The sequence below is a fragment of the Nelumbo lutea genome, chromosome 6 (assembly GCF_056320005.1).
Source record: "Nelumbo lutea isolate HS-2025 chromosome 6, American lotus-T2T, whole genome shotgun sequence".
Taxonomy (NCBI): Eukaryota; Viridiplantae; Streptophyta; class Magnoliopsida; order Proteales; family Nelumbonaceae; genus Nelumbo; species Nelumbo lutea.
In genome coordinates this window covers 56,720,051-56,740,593 of record NC_142689.1, presented here as the reverse complement: position 1 = coordinate 56,740,593, position 20,543 = coordinate 56,720,051, and the positions used below count along the sequence as shown (strand labels likewise).

Sequence of the window (20,543 nt, the reverse complement as noted above, 5' to 3'; positions counted from 1 at the left end):
GAATCTAGACTTCACTACCTGTGTGCAGTTAGATCAGTTGGTCCTAAGTTGGCTTGTTGCCTCTCTAATTGAGGGAGTCTTGGCACAAGTTGTTGGCCTTTCTACAGTTGCCAAAGTCTGGAGTGCTCTGGAAAGATCATTCTCCTCTCATTCTTGACCCAAGGTGCTACAACTTAGGTGCCAACTTCAGAACCTCAAGAGAGGAAATCTCTCCATTAGTGATTATGTCCAAAAGGCCAAAACCATTGTAGATAACATTTTTGTAGTTTCAGAACTAGTAGCAAAAGAAGATTTGGTTCTATATATTTTATTTGGTTTAGGAAGTGAGTATGAATCTCTTATTAGAGCCATCACAAATCAAATGGCACCCTAATGGCTCAATTGATCATTACAAGCTAAGGCTCGCCTTGTTGCCCAAGGTTTCACTCAAGTTCCAAGAGTTGACTTCACTGAGACTTTCAGTCCTATTGTCAAACATACAATTGTGTGCACTATTCTCTCACTAGTAGTTTCTCATAGATGGGACATTCGCCAATTGGATGTACATAATGCCTTCCTTAATGGTTTTATTACTGAAACTTTCTATATGCGTCAACCAAAAGGGTTTGAGAATAGCAATTATCCCCATCATGTTTGCAAACTTTATAAAGCCCTCTATGGCCTCAAATAGGACCCTCAGGCTTGGTTCTCTCGTTTAAGTAATAGATTATATGATCTTGGTTTTCGTGGCTACCAATGTGACCCCTCCCTATTTATTCACAGTCAAGATCAGATCACCATCTATATTCTTATTTATGTTGATCATATTATTATTATTGGCTCTTCTTCTCTTCATGTTTCTCATCTTATTAGCAGTTTGTCTCAGACTTTTGCCTTGAAAGATTTAGGGTCATTGCACTACTTTCTTGGTGTTGAGTCTCACCGTGATGCCACAGTATTGTTTCTCTCTCAGTGCAAGTACATTTTGAATCTCTTGCTGAAGATTAATCTTGTTGTGGCCAAATCGATTTCTAGTCCGATGGCCACCTCATCTCATCCCTCATGCTTTGATGGCGAATCATTATCTGATCCCACTCAGTACTAGAGCATTGTAGGTGTGCTCTTCAGTATGTCACTCTTACTCGGCCAGATGTTGCCCTTGTAGTTAATAAAGTCTATCAATTTTTACATGCTCCTACTGTTGAACATTGGAGCATAGTTAAACGTACTCTACAGTATCTGAGAGCTACCATTGACACTAGCTTATTTGTCTTGGCTCACACATCAGAGACATTGACTGCTTACTCAGATGCTAATTGGGCTAGTTTTCCTAACGACATATGATCTATTGGCGGATATGGCATCTTTCTTGGCTATCACTTGATCTTGTGGAGTGCTAAGAAACAGCCAACTACTGCTCGATCTAGTACAGAGGCTAAATTTTGAGCTCTAGCTAATGCCACCTGAAAGAATGGTAGGATCCATCAAATGGACACCAAGAAAGGTGCGGAATGGGGGGCGAATTTCAAAAAAAATTTCCTACATTCTTCCAACTGGGAATCATATTCCCTAAATTTAGAATACATTATTCAAGGATCCTACTTGAACCATAAACAAACCAGATCTGAACCAAAAGGAAACAGGAAGGATTATACCTGATCCGGAGAAATAATATCTCCCAAAGTTGGTATTCACGCCCAAAGAAGTGACCAAGATCCGCTCCTGCTGAAGATGACACAGTTGTGGATGGAACGGAACCAGCAGGGTGCGTCCTACACACTGGATTCTTCACAAGAACCCTCTGGAAACATTGAACACCGAATCCTAGTGTCTTTCTTGCAAGACTATTGTCAAGAACTGCTTTCTTGACTTCTTGTTGTGGCAAAGATCCAATTTTCCAACAGGTAGTGGCGGCGGCTGAAGGAGGAGAAGTCCAGGGACGAAGAGGGCAGAATTGTCTCTTCTCTCTAGAGTCTGTGAGAGATCAAATCTTAGATTGCAGGATGTGTTTCTTGCTTACTCAAAACCCCCTAGTTCAAAATTAGATATTTCTGCTAGGGTTTTCTCCTCTTTCTTCTTGATTAAGAAACCTCCCAATAATTTGGGAGTTATCCTAATCCAAATCAGTATTTGGATAGAGGTTAATCTCAGTCCTATCTGCAGATTAAGTTAGTTAACTCCTGATCTTATCAGGAGGTTACCAGATTCAAATCTAATTTGAATTTGGTCTCTTAGAGTGGATAAGGTCAAAGACCCAATCCTTTTACTAACACTAATCTCAGATTCGCCCTATGAACTGGTGATCATATCAGCCTAATTCGAAATGGGCTTTTGGCCCATTAAGTGTTCAGTGTTTAACTACTTTCCAACCTGTTGCCCAATTGGGCTTCTTTGTATGGCATGGGACCCAAGCATTGATCTACACACCAGCCACATGGGTTCGGCCCAGCCTTTATTACAAGGCACAACCGAATTCACTGAAAGACTCAGTGACCCCCTTGAGCCCATCACAAGGACCCTATGGGCCCAACACTTACATTAAGTGGTCCCTGGGCCAAGCCATCTTATAAAAGCCCAGGGACTATGGGCAGGTGCAAGATTAGCCCATCAGGTATTATCCTAAATGGTCTTACACTTAACCTCTCAGCCCTTAATGATTAAGCACTGGCCGACAAAAGAAGATCTCTCTCTCGGCTGTAAGGAACAGTGCCACACTCTTGATGAACCTACAATTTATCTATATTTTATGAGGTTTTTGCATGAAATTTTATGCCGGTTTAATTAGATTTTGCCCTATTTTAGCTTGATTGCAAGAAAGATTTCAGGGGCAGCCAAATCAAGAAAAAGAAGGCAAAAGCAAGAAAAGAAAGCCCAAAATTTATCAAGTTCAGCCCAGCCCAGCCATGAGAGCATGGGAGTTTCATTCGGCCCAAGTAGTGCAAGCTAACTCTTTGGAAAACGCAAGGGAAGAAGCCTAGTAAGAAGGAAATTTCAGCCCAGCCCATTTTTAGCCCAAAGAACAGCCTAGAGTGTAGCCTACATGAGCTCAAAAGCAAGCTAAGTTGTAGCCCAAATAGCAGTCCAAAGGGAGCTAAGGGCGGCAACTCCTAGAAGTTTCTTGAAGAGAAGGAGGGAGCACTCTAGAAGGTTCATGAGGGGTGTAATACACCCAATTCTAAAGACTTCAAGAAGGGGCAAGAGCCCCTTTGAAAAACTATATAAGGAGGCCTCTAGGAGGGGGGAGGGGTGTTCAATTGCTTGAGAGGAAGGCTCTCCCACTCTTAGACGTTCGGCCACCTTGAGAGAAGAGAAGAGAAGAAGGTTAGGCGCAAGGAAGAAGAAGAAGAAGGGCTGAAGGAAGTTCAAGACAAGCAAGCTAGAAGAGAAGGTGAATTCGAAATTGGGGGTTTGTGATTCAAAGATCATTTGTAACAACTCAATTGTAATTTCATTCTCCTTTAATTTGAATTCTGATTCTTTGTTATATTTTCTTTCTTCTTTCTCCTTCTTCCATTCTTCCTTGATGTATTTCAGCTTGTAAAATTTCAGTTCAGCAATCTAATTTTTTTGATTCATTCGAATGGTCATGAATTGTACTTGGAGTTTCTTGAATAAGGGTGTTTTTGTAGATTAATTAGGCCAACTAACCTTCAAAACTCATATCTGAATTCTCAGATCTGAGATTGCAAGATCTGAATTGCCTAAAAGAGAATTCAGATCTGCAATTTTTAGATTGGCCGAATGGATCTAAATCTTGGAATTCCTAGAGTGCTTGAGAGAGACTCTAGGAATTCAGATCTACTATTCAAGAACTGAATTGGATGCAAGATTAGAGATAACTTGCACAATTCAGTTGGTGATCAATTCAGTTTTGAATTGATGCCTTAGAAGTGTTTGAAGAAATGCATGCATGGGGATTAGATTCTTGTTAGATATAGAAGAATTGTCACTCATGCATAGGATGAACATGTGCTTGAGAGAGGCTGTTCATGACCTTGGGATTTCACTAAACCAAGGATCAATTATGATTTATTTGAATGATTCAAATTGATAGATTGCTCAATTCTGAGATTGAAATTTACTACTTACTCTTCTAACTTGATTTGAAGGCAATTGGACCAATGATTTAGATAGATTTTAATTTAGGATTTTTAGCTTTCATTAAAGTTTTGATTTATTTGTTAATCAGATAAGAAGTACTCAATTTAGTATTGATACTTGTTTCCTAAATCCTCATGGGAACGATACTTCACTCACTACTTTATTACTTGAACGGCGAGTGCACTTGCTAGTGTCACAATGAGCCACACATCAAGTTTTTGGCGCTGTTGCCGGGGATTTATAGAAGTAATATTAGGAAAAATTGAGCATTCTTAATCTGGTCTCATTCAGCATTGCATTCATAGTTGGTTTAATTTGCTTAATTTTACATTTTAGCTTTGAATGCAACTGCTGTACTACTGTAGTTATGTTTCTTTTTTCTTAAGTAGATTACTTTCTTTTTCTGGTTTCAGTTTCATTTTAATAAAGGTATATTTGATTTCTTTTCAATCTTGGTGTTGTTCCCTTCAAAAAAAAATAAAAAGAAAAAAGAAAAAAATTCACAAAAACATGAGTGTTGCGGATCTGAGTTGCATTTGGCACTCAGATCAAAAGAATTCAGATCTGTAGCACTCAGCTGAAAAGAATTGCTTGTGTTTCAGCCTTTTATTTCTTTTTCCATTACAAAAAGAAAAAAATATATAAAATGAAAAAAAAGGAGATCTTTTGAACAACAAGAGGAGCAATTGAGAATTCGGATCAGTTCAGATCTGAGTTCTGCTATTGCAGATCTGCAACAGTTCAGATCTGAGTTCCTCTGAACTGATGCAATTTTGAGGGGAATTGGGTGTCATCACCACCCCAATTCACCCTAAGGCACTTCTGCTATTCCTCAAAAACAATTTGGTAGCAATAACTGAAGGTAAGGCAATTGAGAATTCAGATCCGAACTCAGACTTGAGTTCAGACCTGAATTCTGCTATTGTAGAACTGCTCAGTTCAGATCTGAGTTCAGATGAACTTAGACCTGAACTGATACAAGTTTAAGGTGAATTGGGTGCCATCATCACCCCAATTCACCCTATGATACATCCAACATACCCCAAAGGTAATTGGATAGCAAAGAATGAGAAAGAAAATTCAGATCTGAACTGATACAGATCTAAACTGTAGTTGAGGATTGAACTGATACAGAGCACATTTTGGATTTTGGATGAACTGAACATTTGCTTTATCCACTTTTACCGAGCTACATTAGCTAAGGAGGTGTATGTTTGGATTGGATAATTGTGATGCCTCAGATATTTAATAAAAAATTAGCACTTTCCAACTATTTCTCTTAGCATTCAGATCTGTAGCAGGGCTGCTATAGTACAACAGTTAGTAGACCTATTTTTCAGGTCAGGTTTGTGCTTTCAAACACCCACACATTCTTGGATGCTCTTTGCAAAATTAAAAAAAAAAAAAGAAAAAAAAATTCTATGATGACCATCTTTGATCTCTTTTGAGAATGAACTGAACTTGAACTCGGATCTGTTCTACAACCTGCTAATTTGCAGCAGTAGCAATGCCCATAATGCAGACCTGATTTCAGATTTCTACAAAAGTTGTGTGGACCGAATAGCTTGCAATACCAAACATTGCAGACCCGATTTTCAGGTCTTAGCAAGTGTTTGCTATGCATCAGCTATACAGGTTTGGGCTTCAATTGTAGAGCTTAAAATCCTTAAACCAAGCCTAACTCAGGACTGGTTTTAGTTTATTTCATGTCCTTTTAATATATTTTTCAGATCAGATCTGATATCAGCCCTAAAGCATCACAGATTTGATTCCAACCTTAATGGATGTATATTGTAGTGTATACCAATGAGTGTGTATGAGATATACAACTCAGATCTGAATTATTATTTGTTAATTTTCTCTAGACTAACAATACCAAAGACTTGCAGATCTGAACTCAACTAAATTGGATCTGAATTCAGATGTTGCAATCGATGGATGTAGATAAAGGAACCTTGAATAAGATGTTGATCTGCTTTTAGTTAGCTGTATTTATTTGTTTTAGGATGTAGGTTTGTATATTCCAATACTTCACTATATATTTTCAGTTGTAATAAGGTTAGTTATTTTGTGAATATTGGCTTGTTTATTGCCTTGACTTTCACAGTTTCTGAAAAGTAGAGTTGAGCTGGAGGAAATCCTCTATGACCCAGAGATTGAAAGAACTCTCCGTGTCCGACTAAGAGCAGCCAAACAAGTCCAGCAAGAAGCTCAAGAAGCTCAAGAGGCTCAAGAAATGGCTGAGCAGAGGCCTATGATGGACTATGCCAAACCCACTCTCACTGGAGCTGCCTCCAACATTATCAGGCCCAATATTGCTACTAACAACTTTGAGATCAAACCTGCCATCATACAAATGATTCAAAACATGGTGCAATTCTGTGGATTGGCCCACGAAGATCCCAATGCACACATTTCTAACTTTTTAGAAATTTGTGACACCTTCAAATACAATGGGGTAAGTGATGACGCCATTAGGTTGAGGTTATTCCCATTTTCTTTGAAGGATAAAGCCAAAGCATGGCTGAATTCATTACCGGCAGGATCAATAGCTACATGGGATGAAATGGCCAGCCGTTTTCTCTCTAAATATTTTCCCCCTTCTAAAACTGCTAAAATGAGGAATGACATCACTACTTTTTTTCAGCAAGAGGGGGAATCTTTATACGAGTCATGAGAACGATACAAGGAGCTGTTAAGGAGAGTTCCTCACCATGGCCTCCCCATTTGGCTGCAAGTGCAGACTTTCTATAATGGTCTTACTGACTCAAATAAGACCATATTAGATGCTGCAGCCGAAGGGTCCATAAATAATAAAACTCCTGAGGTTGCCCATGCACTTATTGAGGAAATGGCAGCCAACAACTATCAATGGCATTCTGAAAGAACTCAAACTAGGAAGCAGCATGGCTTGCATAATGTTGATAATTATACGGCACTATCTGCACAAATAGGAGCACTCAGTAAGAAAATAGATGAAATGCAGATAGCTGCCATGTATGTGCAGCCTCTTAATTGCGAATTGTGTGGGGGAGGCGACATCAGTACTGAATGCCAAGTTGGCAATCAGTTCAGGCCATCTACTGAACAAGTTGACTATGTCAGCAATTCGTCAAGACAGCAGGGTTATCAGAGTCACCATACTTTTCAAGGATGGAGGGGACATTCAAACCAGTCCTGGCCAAATCAGCATACTTCCAAGCCGTTCCACAAGACTTATCATCAGCCTGAACCAAAGTCCAATTTGGAGGAACTGATGACAAAATTTATAGCAGGTGCAGAAACCAGGTTCCAAAACCAGGAAGCTTCAATCAAAAACCTGGAAAACCAAGTGGGGCAATTGGCACAATTAATCTCTTCCAGACTGCCGGGAACTCTTCCAAGCAACACTGAAGTGAATCCACGAGAGCAGGTGCAAGCTATTACCTTAAGGAATGGAAAAGAGTTGCCCGAGGTAGAAAAGAAGAATTGTGCTGAACCCAAGGCAGAAACAAGCCTTGGGACCGGACAACAGAAGATAGAACAACCAGAAACACAACAAGGGATGCACCAGCTGCCACAAGTTCCATTCCCTAACAGGTTGAAGCAACAAAAATTGGAAAAGGAATTTGGTAAGTTTCTTGAAATATTTAAAAGTTTACATATTAATATTCCTTTTGCTGATGCTTTAGCCTAGATGCCACACTATGCAAGGTTTTTGAAGGAATTATTAGCAAACAAAAGGAAACTGGGAGATGTGGCTACAATTGCTTTAAATGAGGAATGTTCTGCTATCCTTCTGAACAAACTGCCTCAGAAACTCAAAGATCTAGGGAGTTTCACTACTCCTTGTACCATTGGCACTTTAAAAATTGAAAAAGCTTTATGTGACCTGACAGTTAGCATCAATTTAATGCCATATTCTATCTTCAAGAACTTGGGGTTGAATTAACCCTAACCCACTAGAGTGGCATTACAATTGGCTGATAGATCCATTAGACATCCTAGGGGGATCATAGAAGATGTGTTAGTTAAAGTTGACAAATTCATTTTCCCAATTGATTTCATTGTGTTAGACATGAAGAGAAGATGTGGAGGTCCCGCTTATCCTAGGGAGACCTTTCCTGGCTACTGGGAAAGCAATGATTGATGTCCAACAAGGACAACTCAGCCTTAGGATACAAGATGAAGAGATAATTTTTAAAATGTCTGATGCTATGAAACATGTACTTTCTAGTGATCATTCTTGTTTTATGATTGATGCCATTGAATTGACAATTGATGAATGCTTCCAGGTAAGTAGAATAACTGATCCTCTTGAACTCTGCCTCTAGCAGGGAGAACTTGAAGAAGGAGAAAATGAAGAAATAAATCTCATGATAGCATACCTGAATGATAAGCCTCAATTCAAGGGAAAGGGGTTTCTTAAATTAGAGAACTTAGGCAAATTGCCTGGACCATCAGGTAAGCCATCACCCCAAGAACCCCCCACCCTTGAACTGAAGCAATTACCATCCCATTTAGAGTATGCTTTCCTTGAGGAACCATTAGATCTCCCCATGATAATTTCTACAGCACTGAATCCCTTACAAAGAGAAAAATTATTAAGAGTGCTACGGGAACACAAAAATGCTATAGCTTGGAAGGTAGAAGATATTAAAGGCATTAATCTATCAATCTGCACTCATAGAATTTTGATGGAAGAGGATAGCAAGCCTTCTGTTCAGCCCCAAAGGCACCTGAAAGAAGTGGTAAAGGCTGAAATAATTAAGTTGTTAGATGCTGGGATCATTTATCCTATTTCTGATAGTTCTTGGGTAATCCCTGTGCAAGTTGTGCCCAAGAAAGGGGGTATGACTGTTGTTCCAAATGAGAAAAATGAGCTCATCCCTACTAGAACCGTCACTGGATGGCGTGTGTGTATTGACTATAGAAATATAAATGAAGCCACCCGGAAGGACCATTTCCCTCTCCCATGGACCAAATGTTGGAGAGGCTAGCCGGGCATGAGTATTATTGTTTCTTGGATGGATATTCAGGGTATAACCAGATACCAATTGCACCAGAAGATCAAGAAAATACCACTTTTACTTGCCCATATGGAACCTTTGCATACCGAAGGATGCCCTTTGGGTTATGTAATGCCCCAGCTACCTTTCAGCGATGTATGATGTCTATATTTTCTGATATGGTTGAAAATTTTATTGAGATCTTTATGGATGATTTTTTAGTTTTTGGCTCTTTGTTTGATGCATGTTTGAATAATCTGGAATAGGTGCTTACTAGATGCAAAGAAACACATCTTGTGTTGAATTGGGAGAAATGTCATTTTATGGTGCAAGAAGGCATAGTGCTTGGACACAAGATCTCTCAAAGAGGTATAGAAGTCGACAAGGCCAAGGTGGAGGCAATTGAAAAACTACCACCCCCAACATCTGTTCGTTCTTTGAGAAGTTTCTTAGGACATGTCGGATTCTATAGGAGGTTTATTAAGGATTTCTCAAAAATTGCCAAGCCATTATCTACCTTGCTTCAAAAAGAAGTGACTTTTGAATTTTCAACTGAATGCCTTCATGCTTTCAACATCTTGAAAGACAAATTGATCCATGCACCTATTATGGTAGCACTAGATTGGACCCTCCCATTTGAATTAATGAGTGATGCGAGTGATTCTGCTATAGGAGCTATTTTAGGACAAAGAATGAACAAACATTTTCAGCCAATTTAGATATGGCTTTTAATCTATGTTCCATTCCCATTTATTCATCTCTGAGATTTTCCCTCCCTTCTCAGTGACGGAGACGACGGAATGTCTTTGCAAATGTGGGAAATCACATAGGGTGCATGAAGCCAACTGTTTCAGCTGCATAACCCCACCACCTTTCTATGACACAAGTTTCAATGACACAAGTTTCGATGTTACCTTTCTTAGATTCTAGGTAGGCAGGACCGTTCCTCTTCCAGTGGCCAGTCTATTTGCAAAAGTGACAGACATCCGATGCCTTGTTCTTCTTCTGCTTCTTGGGTTTGGTAGCTTTCTTCTAGGGCTTCTTTGCCTTTCTCTTTTCTTGCCCGACCTGTCAGCTTCAACAAGCATAACCATAGGCTCATCCTTCTTTAAAAGATCTTCTGCCCTCTGCAACATATTGCTGAGTTCTTGGACGCTGACATTCAGCTTATTCATATTGTTGTTCATAGTGGACGCATTGAAGGAAGAGTGTAAAGAATTCAGGATGGCATCCACTTGCGTGTCAAGATCTAGCCCGGATCCAAGAGCTTCAAGTTCATTATTGTATCCCATCATTCAAAGACAATGGTCATGAACTTTCTGCCCCTTGGACATCTGCACGGTCATGAACAATTTCAGGACCTTCTGTCGAGTAGAACGGTTCTGCTCTTCCTACATTGTTCTTAGATTGTCCAATATGTCGTTGGATAGTTCGATCTGATCGAACTGCCTCTATATTGAGTTGTCTAATGAGGCAATGACGAAGCAGCGGGCTAGGGAGTTCTTATCCTCCCAATCTTGGTAGTCCCTCCTACGGGCCTCCGAAGCCCTATCACCCGGACGTTCCGGCGCAGGATTTTTCACCACCTTATCTAACTTTTCAGAAGTTAGGATCAGCATAAGATTTCTGTACCAGTCGGCATAGTTTGGGCCCTTAAGCTTGTTATCATCTAGAAGCTTTGCAAATTAACCGTTTGCCATTTTCTGATAAAATAACAAAAATGTTAGTCCACAACCTTAGTTTGATTCATGTTACCTACATAGATATGGCTTTTAATCTATGTTCCATTCCCATTTATTCATCTCTGAGATTTTCCCTCCCTTCTCAGTGACGGAGACGACGGAATGTCTTTGCAAATGTGGGAAATCACATAGGGTGCATGAAACCAACTGTTTCAGCTGCATAACCCCACCACCTTTTTGTGACGGATCATATCCACTCATCAGATGAGTTTCCCTTTTGCCTCTGTCAGACAAGGTTCAGAGCCATTTTCAGGTAAACCTTTTTATCCAGTGAATGCACACCCATCATATTCAGGTTACGCCAAGGTACCGTGAGAGAGTTCCCATTTTTTGGTGAAGCCCCTCCCACATCGGTCTATGACGCCCCTATCATCTAATGAAAAACTCTAACAAATCCAACAACAAATGGATAGCCCAATTTTATGGTGCGTTTCCTCATTACTGATGGACCCATCATTGTTTTAATAACGGAAGGCCTTTAGAGAGTCCATCAAATGGATCTCCCTATCACACGCACTCATATTTGCTTGGAAGGAACAAAATTACACCCTAGTTCTAATTTAGGTCAAACCAAAGTGGCTCCCGCTGGCTTTCATAAAGCCAGATTTCTGGTGGGCCTCAATCGGCTAGGGGTTCTGTACGCATCCCTTTTTAGGGTTGTGGGGCCCACCAAGTGGAGAGGGGTCACCCAATGACCTTAAGGGACACCATGGCAATTATGTGCATTTAGCCATGGTGTGCGGAAGAACCACTAACGAATTAACATGGGCCAAGTGCTTATGGCCCATGGTCACAGCACATCAAACATCCAAACATCACATGTAAAGGAAGAATTGATCCAATCAATTAACTACTGTAAAGCCCATCGAATGGCCCATTTAAAACTTAAAGCATTAACAATTAATGTTTACTAGGTGTATGGGCTGAATTGCAGTTAGCAGTTCGGCCCATACAGCTTTTCTCACAACAATGGGCTTTTGCAGTTTTAACCCTTTAAAACTGGGCTTTACAGGTGGGCCGAATTACTCCCTGTAATTGAACATCAGATTTGGAATAATCAGTGTGAGAAATATGGACTGAAAATAGCCCCCTTCGAATCTCAGATTCGGTCCAAGCAATTTTGGTCCAATCTAGTCCGAAATGGTCCAAAACTGATTTTCAATTCAAGAATTAATTCAAGAGAGATCTGAAATTAATAATTTTTTATTTTAGACAATCACAAATAAAAAATATGGACTGTTCGTACCACCTGCAAAACAGAGGTTAATCACAAAAGTTACAGTTTCATAAACTGTAAATCGCAGTATGCGATTTCTCCATCTGCAAATCTCTAGCGCCGCCATCTTCTTCCTTCTTCTTTAATCAAGAAAATAAATAAAAAACAGAAATCCTATTTCTATTAATTAATTACATTCTTGATCAAATCCTATACATTCAGTCTAGAAAAATAAAAAAAAATTATTTACAGACCGAATAATAATAAAAGGAAGAAAAAAGGGTGCGCAGACTATCTACGCCAAATCTGCACTGTGATCTCCAGGTTCGAACATTCCATTAAATCAAAAAGAAATAAAGAACAATTCTAAATAAATTTTTGGATTTAACAAAATTAATTTCAGATCAAACGCCCTTAACAAGAAACCATTTCTTGAAAAAAAAAAAGGAAAGCAATCTGCGCAAATCTTGGCAGAACATTTTCTGTTCATCTGCGCAGGGTCAAATCTGATTTTCTTTTGGTTCAAGATTTGAACCTGTGGCTCTGATACCACTGAAAGAATGGTAGGATCCATCTAATGGACGCCAAGAAAGGTGCGGAATGGGGGGCGAATTTCAAAAAAAAATTTCTACCTTCTTCCAACTGGGAATCATATTCCCTAAATTTAGAATACATTATTCAGGGATCCTACTTGAACCATAAACAAACCAGATCTGAACCAAAAGGAAACAGGAAGGATTGTACCTGATCCGGAGAAATAATATCTCCCAAAGTTGGTGTTCATGCCCAAAGAAGTGACCAAGATCCGCTCCTGCGGAAGATGACACAGCTGTGGATGGAACGGAACCAGTAGGGTGCGTCCTACACATTGGATTCTTCACGAGAACCCTCTGGAAACCTTGAACACCGAATCCTAGTGTCTTTCTTGCAAGACTATTGTCAAGAACTGCTTTCTTGACTTCCTGTTGCTGCAAATATCCAATCTTCCAACATGTAGTGGCGGCGGCTGAAGGAGGAGAAGTCCAGGGACGAAGAGGGCAGAATTGTCTATTCTCTCTAGAGTTTGTGAGAGATCAAATCTCAGATTGTAGGATGTGTTTCTTGCTTACTCAAAACCCCCTAGTTCGAAATCTGATATTTCTACTAGGGTTTTCTCCTCTTTCTTCTTGATTAAGAAACCTCCCAATAATTTGGGAGTTATCCCAATCCAAATCAGTATTTGGATAGACGTTAATATCAATCCTATCTGCATATTAAGTTAGTTAACTCCTGATCTTATCAGGAGGTTACCAGATTCAAATCTAATTTGAATTTGGTCTCTTAGAGTGGATAAGGTCAAAGACCCAATCCTTTTACTAACACTAATCTCAGATTCGCCCTATGAACTGGTGATCATATCAGCCTAGTTCGAAATGGGCTTTTGGCCCATTAAGTGTTCAGTGTTTAACTACTTTCCAACCTGCTGCCCAATTGGGCTTCTTTGTATGGCATGGGACCCAAGCATTGATCTACACACCAGCCACATGGGTTCGGCCCAGCCTTTATTACAAGGCACAACCGAATTCACTGAAAGACTCAGTGACCCCCTTGAGCCCATCACAAGGACCCTATGGGCCCAACACTTACATTAAGTGGTCCCTGGGCCAAGCCATCTTATAAAAGCCCAGGGACTGTGGGCAGGTGCAAGATTAGCCCATCAGGTATTATCCTAAATGGTCTTACACTTAACCTCTCAGTCCTTAATGATCAAGCACAGACCTCTCTCTCGGCTGCAAGGAACAGTGCCGCACTCTCTACTCACATGGATCCCGGGAATTAAAACCTTTTGCAAATCTTTTGAAACCGTACATATACATATATATATATATATATCTTATTTTGCAAAACAAAATTCCAACGATTGAAATCAACTGTTGGCAGTTTATTTTCCATCAGAGAGAGTGCATTACCGATCATTACCATTGTCCGACAAAGGGGCTGATCCTGTCACTATGACCACTCACTCAGATGAATTCTCAGACTGCCCCAACATGTCCAAGTTTTGACCCCCACTAAGGATCTCACTGATTGACACATCAAAGACAGCCCGATCCGACACCTAGTGATGTGTCATAATCGAGTCTAGGGGTCAGGTGTAACTTTCTAGTTTTGCCCATCTGTCTCCAAGGTCTAGGGCAATACTGGAAATCTGGTCCGGTTCAAGGGTTCAAGCAATCTCATACTGCATGTGCCTTGGGTCTTACCCTGATGGCCGAAACAAGCCATCCCAACACTTGGTGGCACACCAGTATCAGCCTTGGCAGGATAAATCTCCCCTGACTTATCCAATGGCTGTGAACATTTAAAACTAACACAAGTTTCTATAAGTGTCCAGTTTTAGGGTCTTACACAGATTTATACCAAACAATATGAATCAAACATGCACTTTAATTTATTTCCACTAAATAAGAAAAGTACATCAAATCCGATTGAAGCTAAGGGCATACAAGACTGTCTAACACCACCATGGAGCTCTTATGCTAAATTCTCTTCTTTCCAATCTGGGGGTCAAAATCCAATCACCACTAATTCTATACTGTGATAATATTGGGGCCACGTATCTTGCAGCTCATCCCATTTTTCATGCCCGTACTAAACATATTGAGGTTAATTTTCATTTCCTTCGAGATCTTATTCTTAAGAAGTCTCTTATCGTGCGGTTCCTTCGCACATAGGACCAACTTGCTGATATTTTCACTAAGCTGCTCTCCTCTCACTGGTTCAAGTGGCTTCGATTCAAGATTCGAGTGCTTCCAGCCCACTTTTGCTTGAGGGGGCGTATTGAGGAGTTGACCAACCGTAGCTCTCCTCCTCTTACCAAAGAGAGTTCTAGCCTTCCTACAAAAGAGAGCTCTAGAACTCTTACCAAAGAGAGCTCTAGATCTCCTACCAAAGAAGGCTCTAGTCTTCCTACTAAAGAAGGACCAACTACTATACAAAGGATTCTTACTATAGAGAGATCAATCAAAGTAAAAAGGAAATTAACTCTCCTCTTAGGAAGTTTCCTACTGAAGCTCCTTCCTTATTTCTCTATTTCTATACTTGTAATTAGTGGTGGATTTGAGCCGAGCTGAGTTGAATAGTTTGAGGCTCGAGCTCGGCTTGAAACAGTTCTACAATGCTCGAGCTTAAGCTTGAGCTCGGTTCGAGCCAGAACCTTGAGCTCGAGCTCGGCTCGAGTAAAAAATTCATAAGCTTCAGCTCGATTTTGAGAAAAAAATGTTTTATAAAAATAAAAAATTATATATAAAAATATTTTTTATTTGATCTTTAAAAAATTAAGAATTATAATAATTAAAAATTATATGATTTTTATTATATATATTATTCTCTATAATTTTATTATATATATCAAGCTAGCTCGCAAGCCTCACGAGCTGAGCTCTAGTAGGCTTGAGCTTGTCTCATTTCATAATCGAGCTAGTGAATTGGGCTCGGGCTCAGCTCGAAGCTCGGTAAATACCGAGCCGATCCAAGCTTTTCACGAGCCGAGCTCGAGCAATTCGTGAAAAGCTCGGCTCGTTGCCACCCCTACTTGTAATTATTTCCAATTTATTCTTTATTATTCTTGTATATATTCAGACTTCTACAATCATTCAATTTAGTGAAATTTGACCCATTCTTTGAAGACTAGTCTCTTCTTTTACTTTAACTATCACAGTAAGGGATCACAAAGCCTTATCCCAAGATCAATTCTTTAGCTATTGTTCTCTTATAATTAGAAAGATCTCTGTGGTACTGCCTCAGTTATGAATTATGATGGGAGGAGCAAGATTGGAAACCCTCAAGTAAATGGAATAGATGGAGCTATATAGAATTCACAGTTACCCAGAGCTCAGTGGAAGTGGGAATGGAGCAATTTATCTACAATGAGACGTTATAATAGGAACAGGCATAGTGGAAGAAGTCCATGCTTCTCTAGATGATGTCGAACTACAGATTTCTTGAACATTTAAACTCCAGTTATTATAACTGGAAGTGATTCATCATTCATCGTTCTTGTTTGAGATGGTGGCTGGGTGGAATCGGTAATGATTTTTATTAATTAAGCATATCTACAAGGAATTGAATTTGTTTTAGAAGATGGGATTGCAAGTGCTGATCGGAATTTAGAACTCGTTGTTGTATTGGTAGGACAGGGATGTTTAATTTGGACAAATCCCATTTTTGATTTTCCATTAAGAGGCATGGACTAGATCAGTACCGTAAGAGATGATGACAATAAGCTGACTGAAGACTTAAAGCAGAGTTACATAGGCCACGAGGAGGGACATGGCTCATGGTGTTATGGTTGCACATGGCTTTGCTGTGTGGACTGGTTGTCCCCTTTTTCAGTTTTGAGGTGCAATTTGGTTATCATGAAGACTGTTATATATATGTGTCAGCACATTGTATTTGACTCGTGCATAAGCAAGAGACAACGCATGTGGGTGTTTTGCTCTCAAACTATATAATGATACAATCGCAAGATATTAACCAGAAACCAGGAATGAACTATTTACATTAAGGGATTACAATGCCATGGGTTGTCAATGGAAAGGATATTTAGGCGATATACAATCAATCAGTTGTCCACTCTTCATGTCTACTCAAGTGGGTTCAGTGGGACATGAAACAATTTAATATTGGTAGGTTAAGGCCTCTCAACAAATTTTAGAAAATGGGTTAAAAGGCAAAATCATGTGATTTCACATGTAGCATGTCTCTTAGAAGATAGCCCTAATATGAATAAATGTGGGCTCTCCTACTAGCCACTCTTTTGAGAACGGCCTTCAGACCACACCATTTCCTTTCTCGTCTACCCCTCTCTCTCTCTATATATATACGTGTACACATGCTAAGGGAAAGTGCATCTTTCTTTTCCAACTTCCAATAGATCTATTAGTGTTGACGCTCTCTGTGTTTTCTATTACCAACTTCCTAGATCAATAATTTGTGAATCCTTCTTTTGCCAAGTAACCTTGAAAACCATGGGTTTCCGCTTGCCTGGTTTGCTTTACACAAAGGAGATTCTTCGCCGCTCTCTTTCAGGAGGGAGGAACCAATCGCTTTGGTCAACAACAGCCAATGTTCCCAAGGGTCATTTGGCAGTTTATGTAGGAGAAGCAGAAAAGAGGAGGTTTGTTATTCCAGTATCCTACTTGAGTCATCCTTCATTCCAAGAATTGTTAGGTCAGGCCGAGGAAGAGTTTGGGTTTGATCATCCAATGGGTGGCCTAACGATTCCTTGCAAAGAAGACACTTTCATCCACCTTTTGAATGGATTGTTAGAGGAGTAACATAAGATCATCAGAAAAGCCAGTGGTGGAGAATTTCCTTTGATTGTCAATCTATGCCACAAGCTCCGTAGGCTCATCATAAGCTCAAAGGGCTGCAGCTTTGGATCCAAAACAATGATTCTTCATTCAGAGCTAATGGAGGATTGGCCAGCATTAAATCCATACTCTCCAATTTTCTAGCTTCTGATGAAATGAAAAGACATTGCAATTAAAGTTAAGGAGGGGATTGAGATTGAAACCAATGTCCCTATTTTTTCCAAAGTATATTGTTGACATTTCAACATTGTAAATTTACATTCTGTATAGCACCAGGGAGAATTTCTCCCAACGGTAATTGAAAATACCATTCAATATCAAATCTTCTTTTTCCATCTCTTATTAGATCTAAATCTGTATATATAATTTTTTAAATTATTGGCTTTGTTCACTTATGTTTGGATTTGCAACTTCTTAATCATCTCGTAGATTATAGAGCATTGACAACGTTGATCCACAATGACTATGGGACCGAATATCTAGTTGTACACAAACACCATCACATGGGTTTGCTGCCCTTTACATTGTGTCGGTGAATGGATAGAAAGAGAGTAAATCTGTTGCATTAATCGTTGATGAGAAATGTCCACAAACAGAACCGAAGAGCAAAAACCAACACATTTTGTGATTAATGAAATTGTAGGTCTCTTCATTCACCCAGTTGTCAAGTAATCAATTCATCCCTCTTTAATTATATCACTAGCGATCACCCGAGCAATGCACGGGCTACTGTTTAAAAATGTGTATTGTTCCAAAGAAGTACATGCATTAACTGCTCAACATGAGAACCAATTAATAGTAGTTCAGTTTGTATATTCTATAGCTAATTGTAGTGGAGGCCTGGGATCTGAGCCCGAATTTCCTGCCCACGTTTATCACAACCATACATGGAGAACATCTCATCCTCTGCATAGTATTATGCACGGGGAGATGTTCCCAATTCATGAGTTCCTGGGATCTAGCCTATTGCCACCAGGGTTGGGAACATCTCCCAACCATACATGGCTTCCCTTGTTTAAAGACAATAAATGTATTTAGCATGAGATCAATAACAAATTTAAGAAGGAAAAACAATTTCCAAATTCAACTAATGAAGTTGTTATTGCCAAATAAGAGGCCGAGGGCAATATGGTAATATCCTTATCGTCCGCGGCCGACTGGCCCAATCTGTAAACAAGGAAAGAGCACACGTTAGAGGCCCTGAGTGTTATCCCACGGTTGGAGACACCGACGATCAAGTTAGCCAAATACTCAAAGAGAGGTCGGACCAGGCAAGAGATGAGGGCTCAGAGCTTAGTCCTTAATGACCATGGATGATTCTCTTTAGATTTTGAATGTGCTTACCTTGAGGTGCGGCCTGGATTTGATCTAGCTGATGTCATGTGGCACGATCTAAGGCTTGCCAAGTATCTCTACATCACTTGCCCCCCACTCTCGAGGTCGTAGTGGTTGAGATTAGATGGCATGTTGTGTGGAGGCCTCAACTTCGGCCGAAGAGAGTACTGTGGAGTTGCGTGGAGGTGTCTGCCTAGGGTGTAGAGGACTCTTCTTGGTGAATGCTTGGTGACTACTACATTGCTCGCCCTCCATCTCAATGAAGGATTCTTACAGGCCAAGAATACGGGTGTCGATGTCATTTGGTGGAGGTCCTATGTGGGATGGGTGTTGGTGTGGACTGGTCGAGGTTGTGCGTGCTGATAAGTATAACTATATAACCCTAGTAAGTGCACTAGTTATCAAGTAATATAAAGATATCATTTCGACGAGGATTTAACAAAATAAGTATTAGAACCATAGCTTCCCTCAATTATTTGAACAGCCAAATTTTAACAATAGAAACTACTGAAAATTAAAGATAAAAAGAAAGAACATAAATAAAAACAAAGGCAATCAACGGCTGAACTTGCAACGATTTAATTGAAAGCGCTAGGACTATTAGTCCACCTAACCATCCCAATGAACATTGATTTATTAAATTAACCAAGATGATATATTATTTTCACAAGCTAAAGTCTTTCCTAATTTATCTGATATTCCCTCCCAAAATATATCAGACCTACTTCTATCAAGTAACCCTTCGATCCCTCCATTAGAATTCTGGAGATAGAAAGTGCATTAAGTTCTATGAAAAACCTGTGTCATCATATGAATCATGTATATATATTCCTATATACCATTCAATTCACACTATGAATTATTTAGTTTTTTATATGAATTTCCCTTTTGGTTCATTCATATAAACCAAATCAACTAGGAGGTGGCCAAGCTCCTAATTGCATTATGCATAATAACTCATAGACAATATGAAAATAAAAACAGCTTGGCTGAATTAAATAGAAATCAATCAATGGTCGTGGTTAGGCTTTCCACAGCCCTAGCTACAAATATATTAGTTCATGATAAAGGAAATTAAACAAACAAGGTATAAGAAAGAACTCATGATGTTGCCCCTTGAGGTTGAGATCGATGAACTTCTTCTCCTTGCCGCCGCCTTCCTCCTTTTCTCCTCCTGCGTTGCTGACTGCCTTCTTGAAGGCTGAAGCTCTCTTGGAGGATTTCTCCTTGATTGCTCCAAAGATTGATTCATGCCTTGGTGCTAGTCCACCCCCCCTCCCCCCTTTATATAGCTTTAGGAGGAGGGGTTGTTTTCAATTCCTTCTTAGAGTTCTTCCTCAAAAATAGAAAGTCCTAATCTAATCCTATCCTTATCTCTTATCTAGTAATCTCAATCTCCTTTATCTTTCTAGAATTACATCAGAAAGTTAAATCTGATAGGACTCTTTGTAGTTTCTTATTCTTGCATTCGTATTAAGCTTCCTCAACGAATTAGGCCGCTGCAAGGCTTCTCTGCGAGTTGGGCTTCTGCTGCGAACTGGGCTTCCCTATGAATTTGCTCAAACTTTGGGCCCGATTTTGACTTAGATGCACCTTGAATTTATTAAAACTCAAAACATGAACATTGTAAAGTTCTTCCTTATCTTTCCAATTCATCTTGAATTATCTCAATCGGAGTCCGGATTGGAGAGTTATGCCCAGATTACTAAGCGGCATTGAAACTGTGCAAAATTACCCGATTAGCCTTGTTTTTCTCTTGAGGCCTTCTTTCATGCCCTGAATCGAAATACAAGAATAAAGACTCCAATCAAGTACTAATTAAGTATAA

General features: G+C 39.7%; 1 protein-coding gene, 1 long non-coding RNA gene and 1 other non-coding gene across 3 annotated transcripts; 1 reads left to right on the top strand and 2 right to left on the bottom strand.

Moving 5' to 3' along the window:
- Positions 1-6,694: 6,694 nt before the first annotated feature.
- LOC148848997 (small nucleolar RNA R71) lies at positions 6,695-6,801 on the bottom strand. Its single transcript, XR_016101567.1, has one exon. It is a non-coding gene; the product is annotated as a small nucleolar RNA R71 (small nucleolar RNA).
- Positions 6,802-17,035: 10,234 nt separating this feature from the next.
- Positions 17,036-17,344, top strand: LOC148848996 (auxin-responsive protein SAUR21-like). The gene has a single exon (XM_088951379.1). The coding sequence runs from the start codon at positions 17,036-17,038 to the stop codon at positions 17,342-17,344; it is 309 nt and encodes a 102-aa protein (XP_088807505.1).
- A 1,116-nt stretch (positions 17,345-18,460) lies between these two features.
- On the bottom strand, positions 18,461-20,030 carry LOC148848995 (uncharacterized). The gene is made up of 2 exons (XR_016101477.1): positions 18,725-20,030; positions 18,461-18,547 (listed from the first exon to the last, which is right to left on the bottom strand). It is a non-coding gene; the product is annotated as an uncharacterized LOC148848995 (long non-coding RNA).
- Between the last annotated feature and the right edge of the window lie 513 nt (positions 20,031-20,543).

Coding starts and splice junctions, on each gene's coding strand:
- LOC148848996 (XM_088951379.1), top strand. CDS start 17,036: ATGGGTTTCCGCTTGCCTGGTTTGCTTTACACAAAGGAGATTCTTCGC.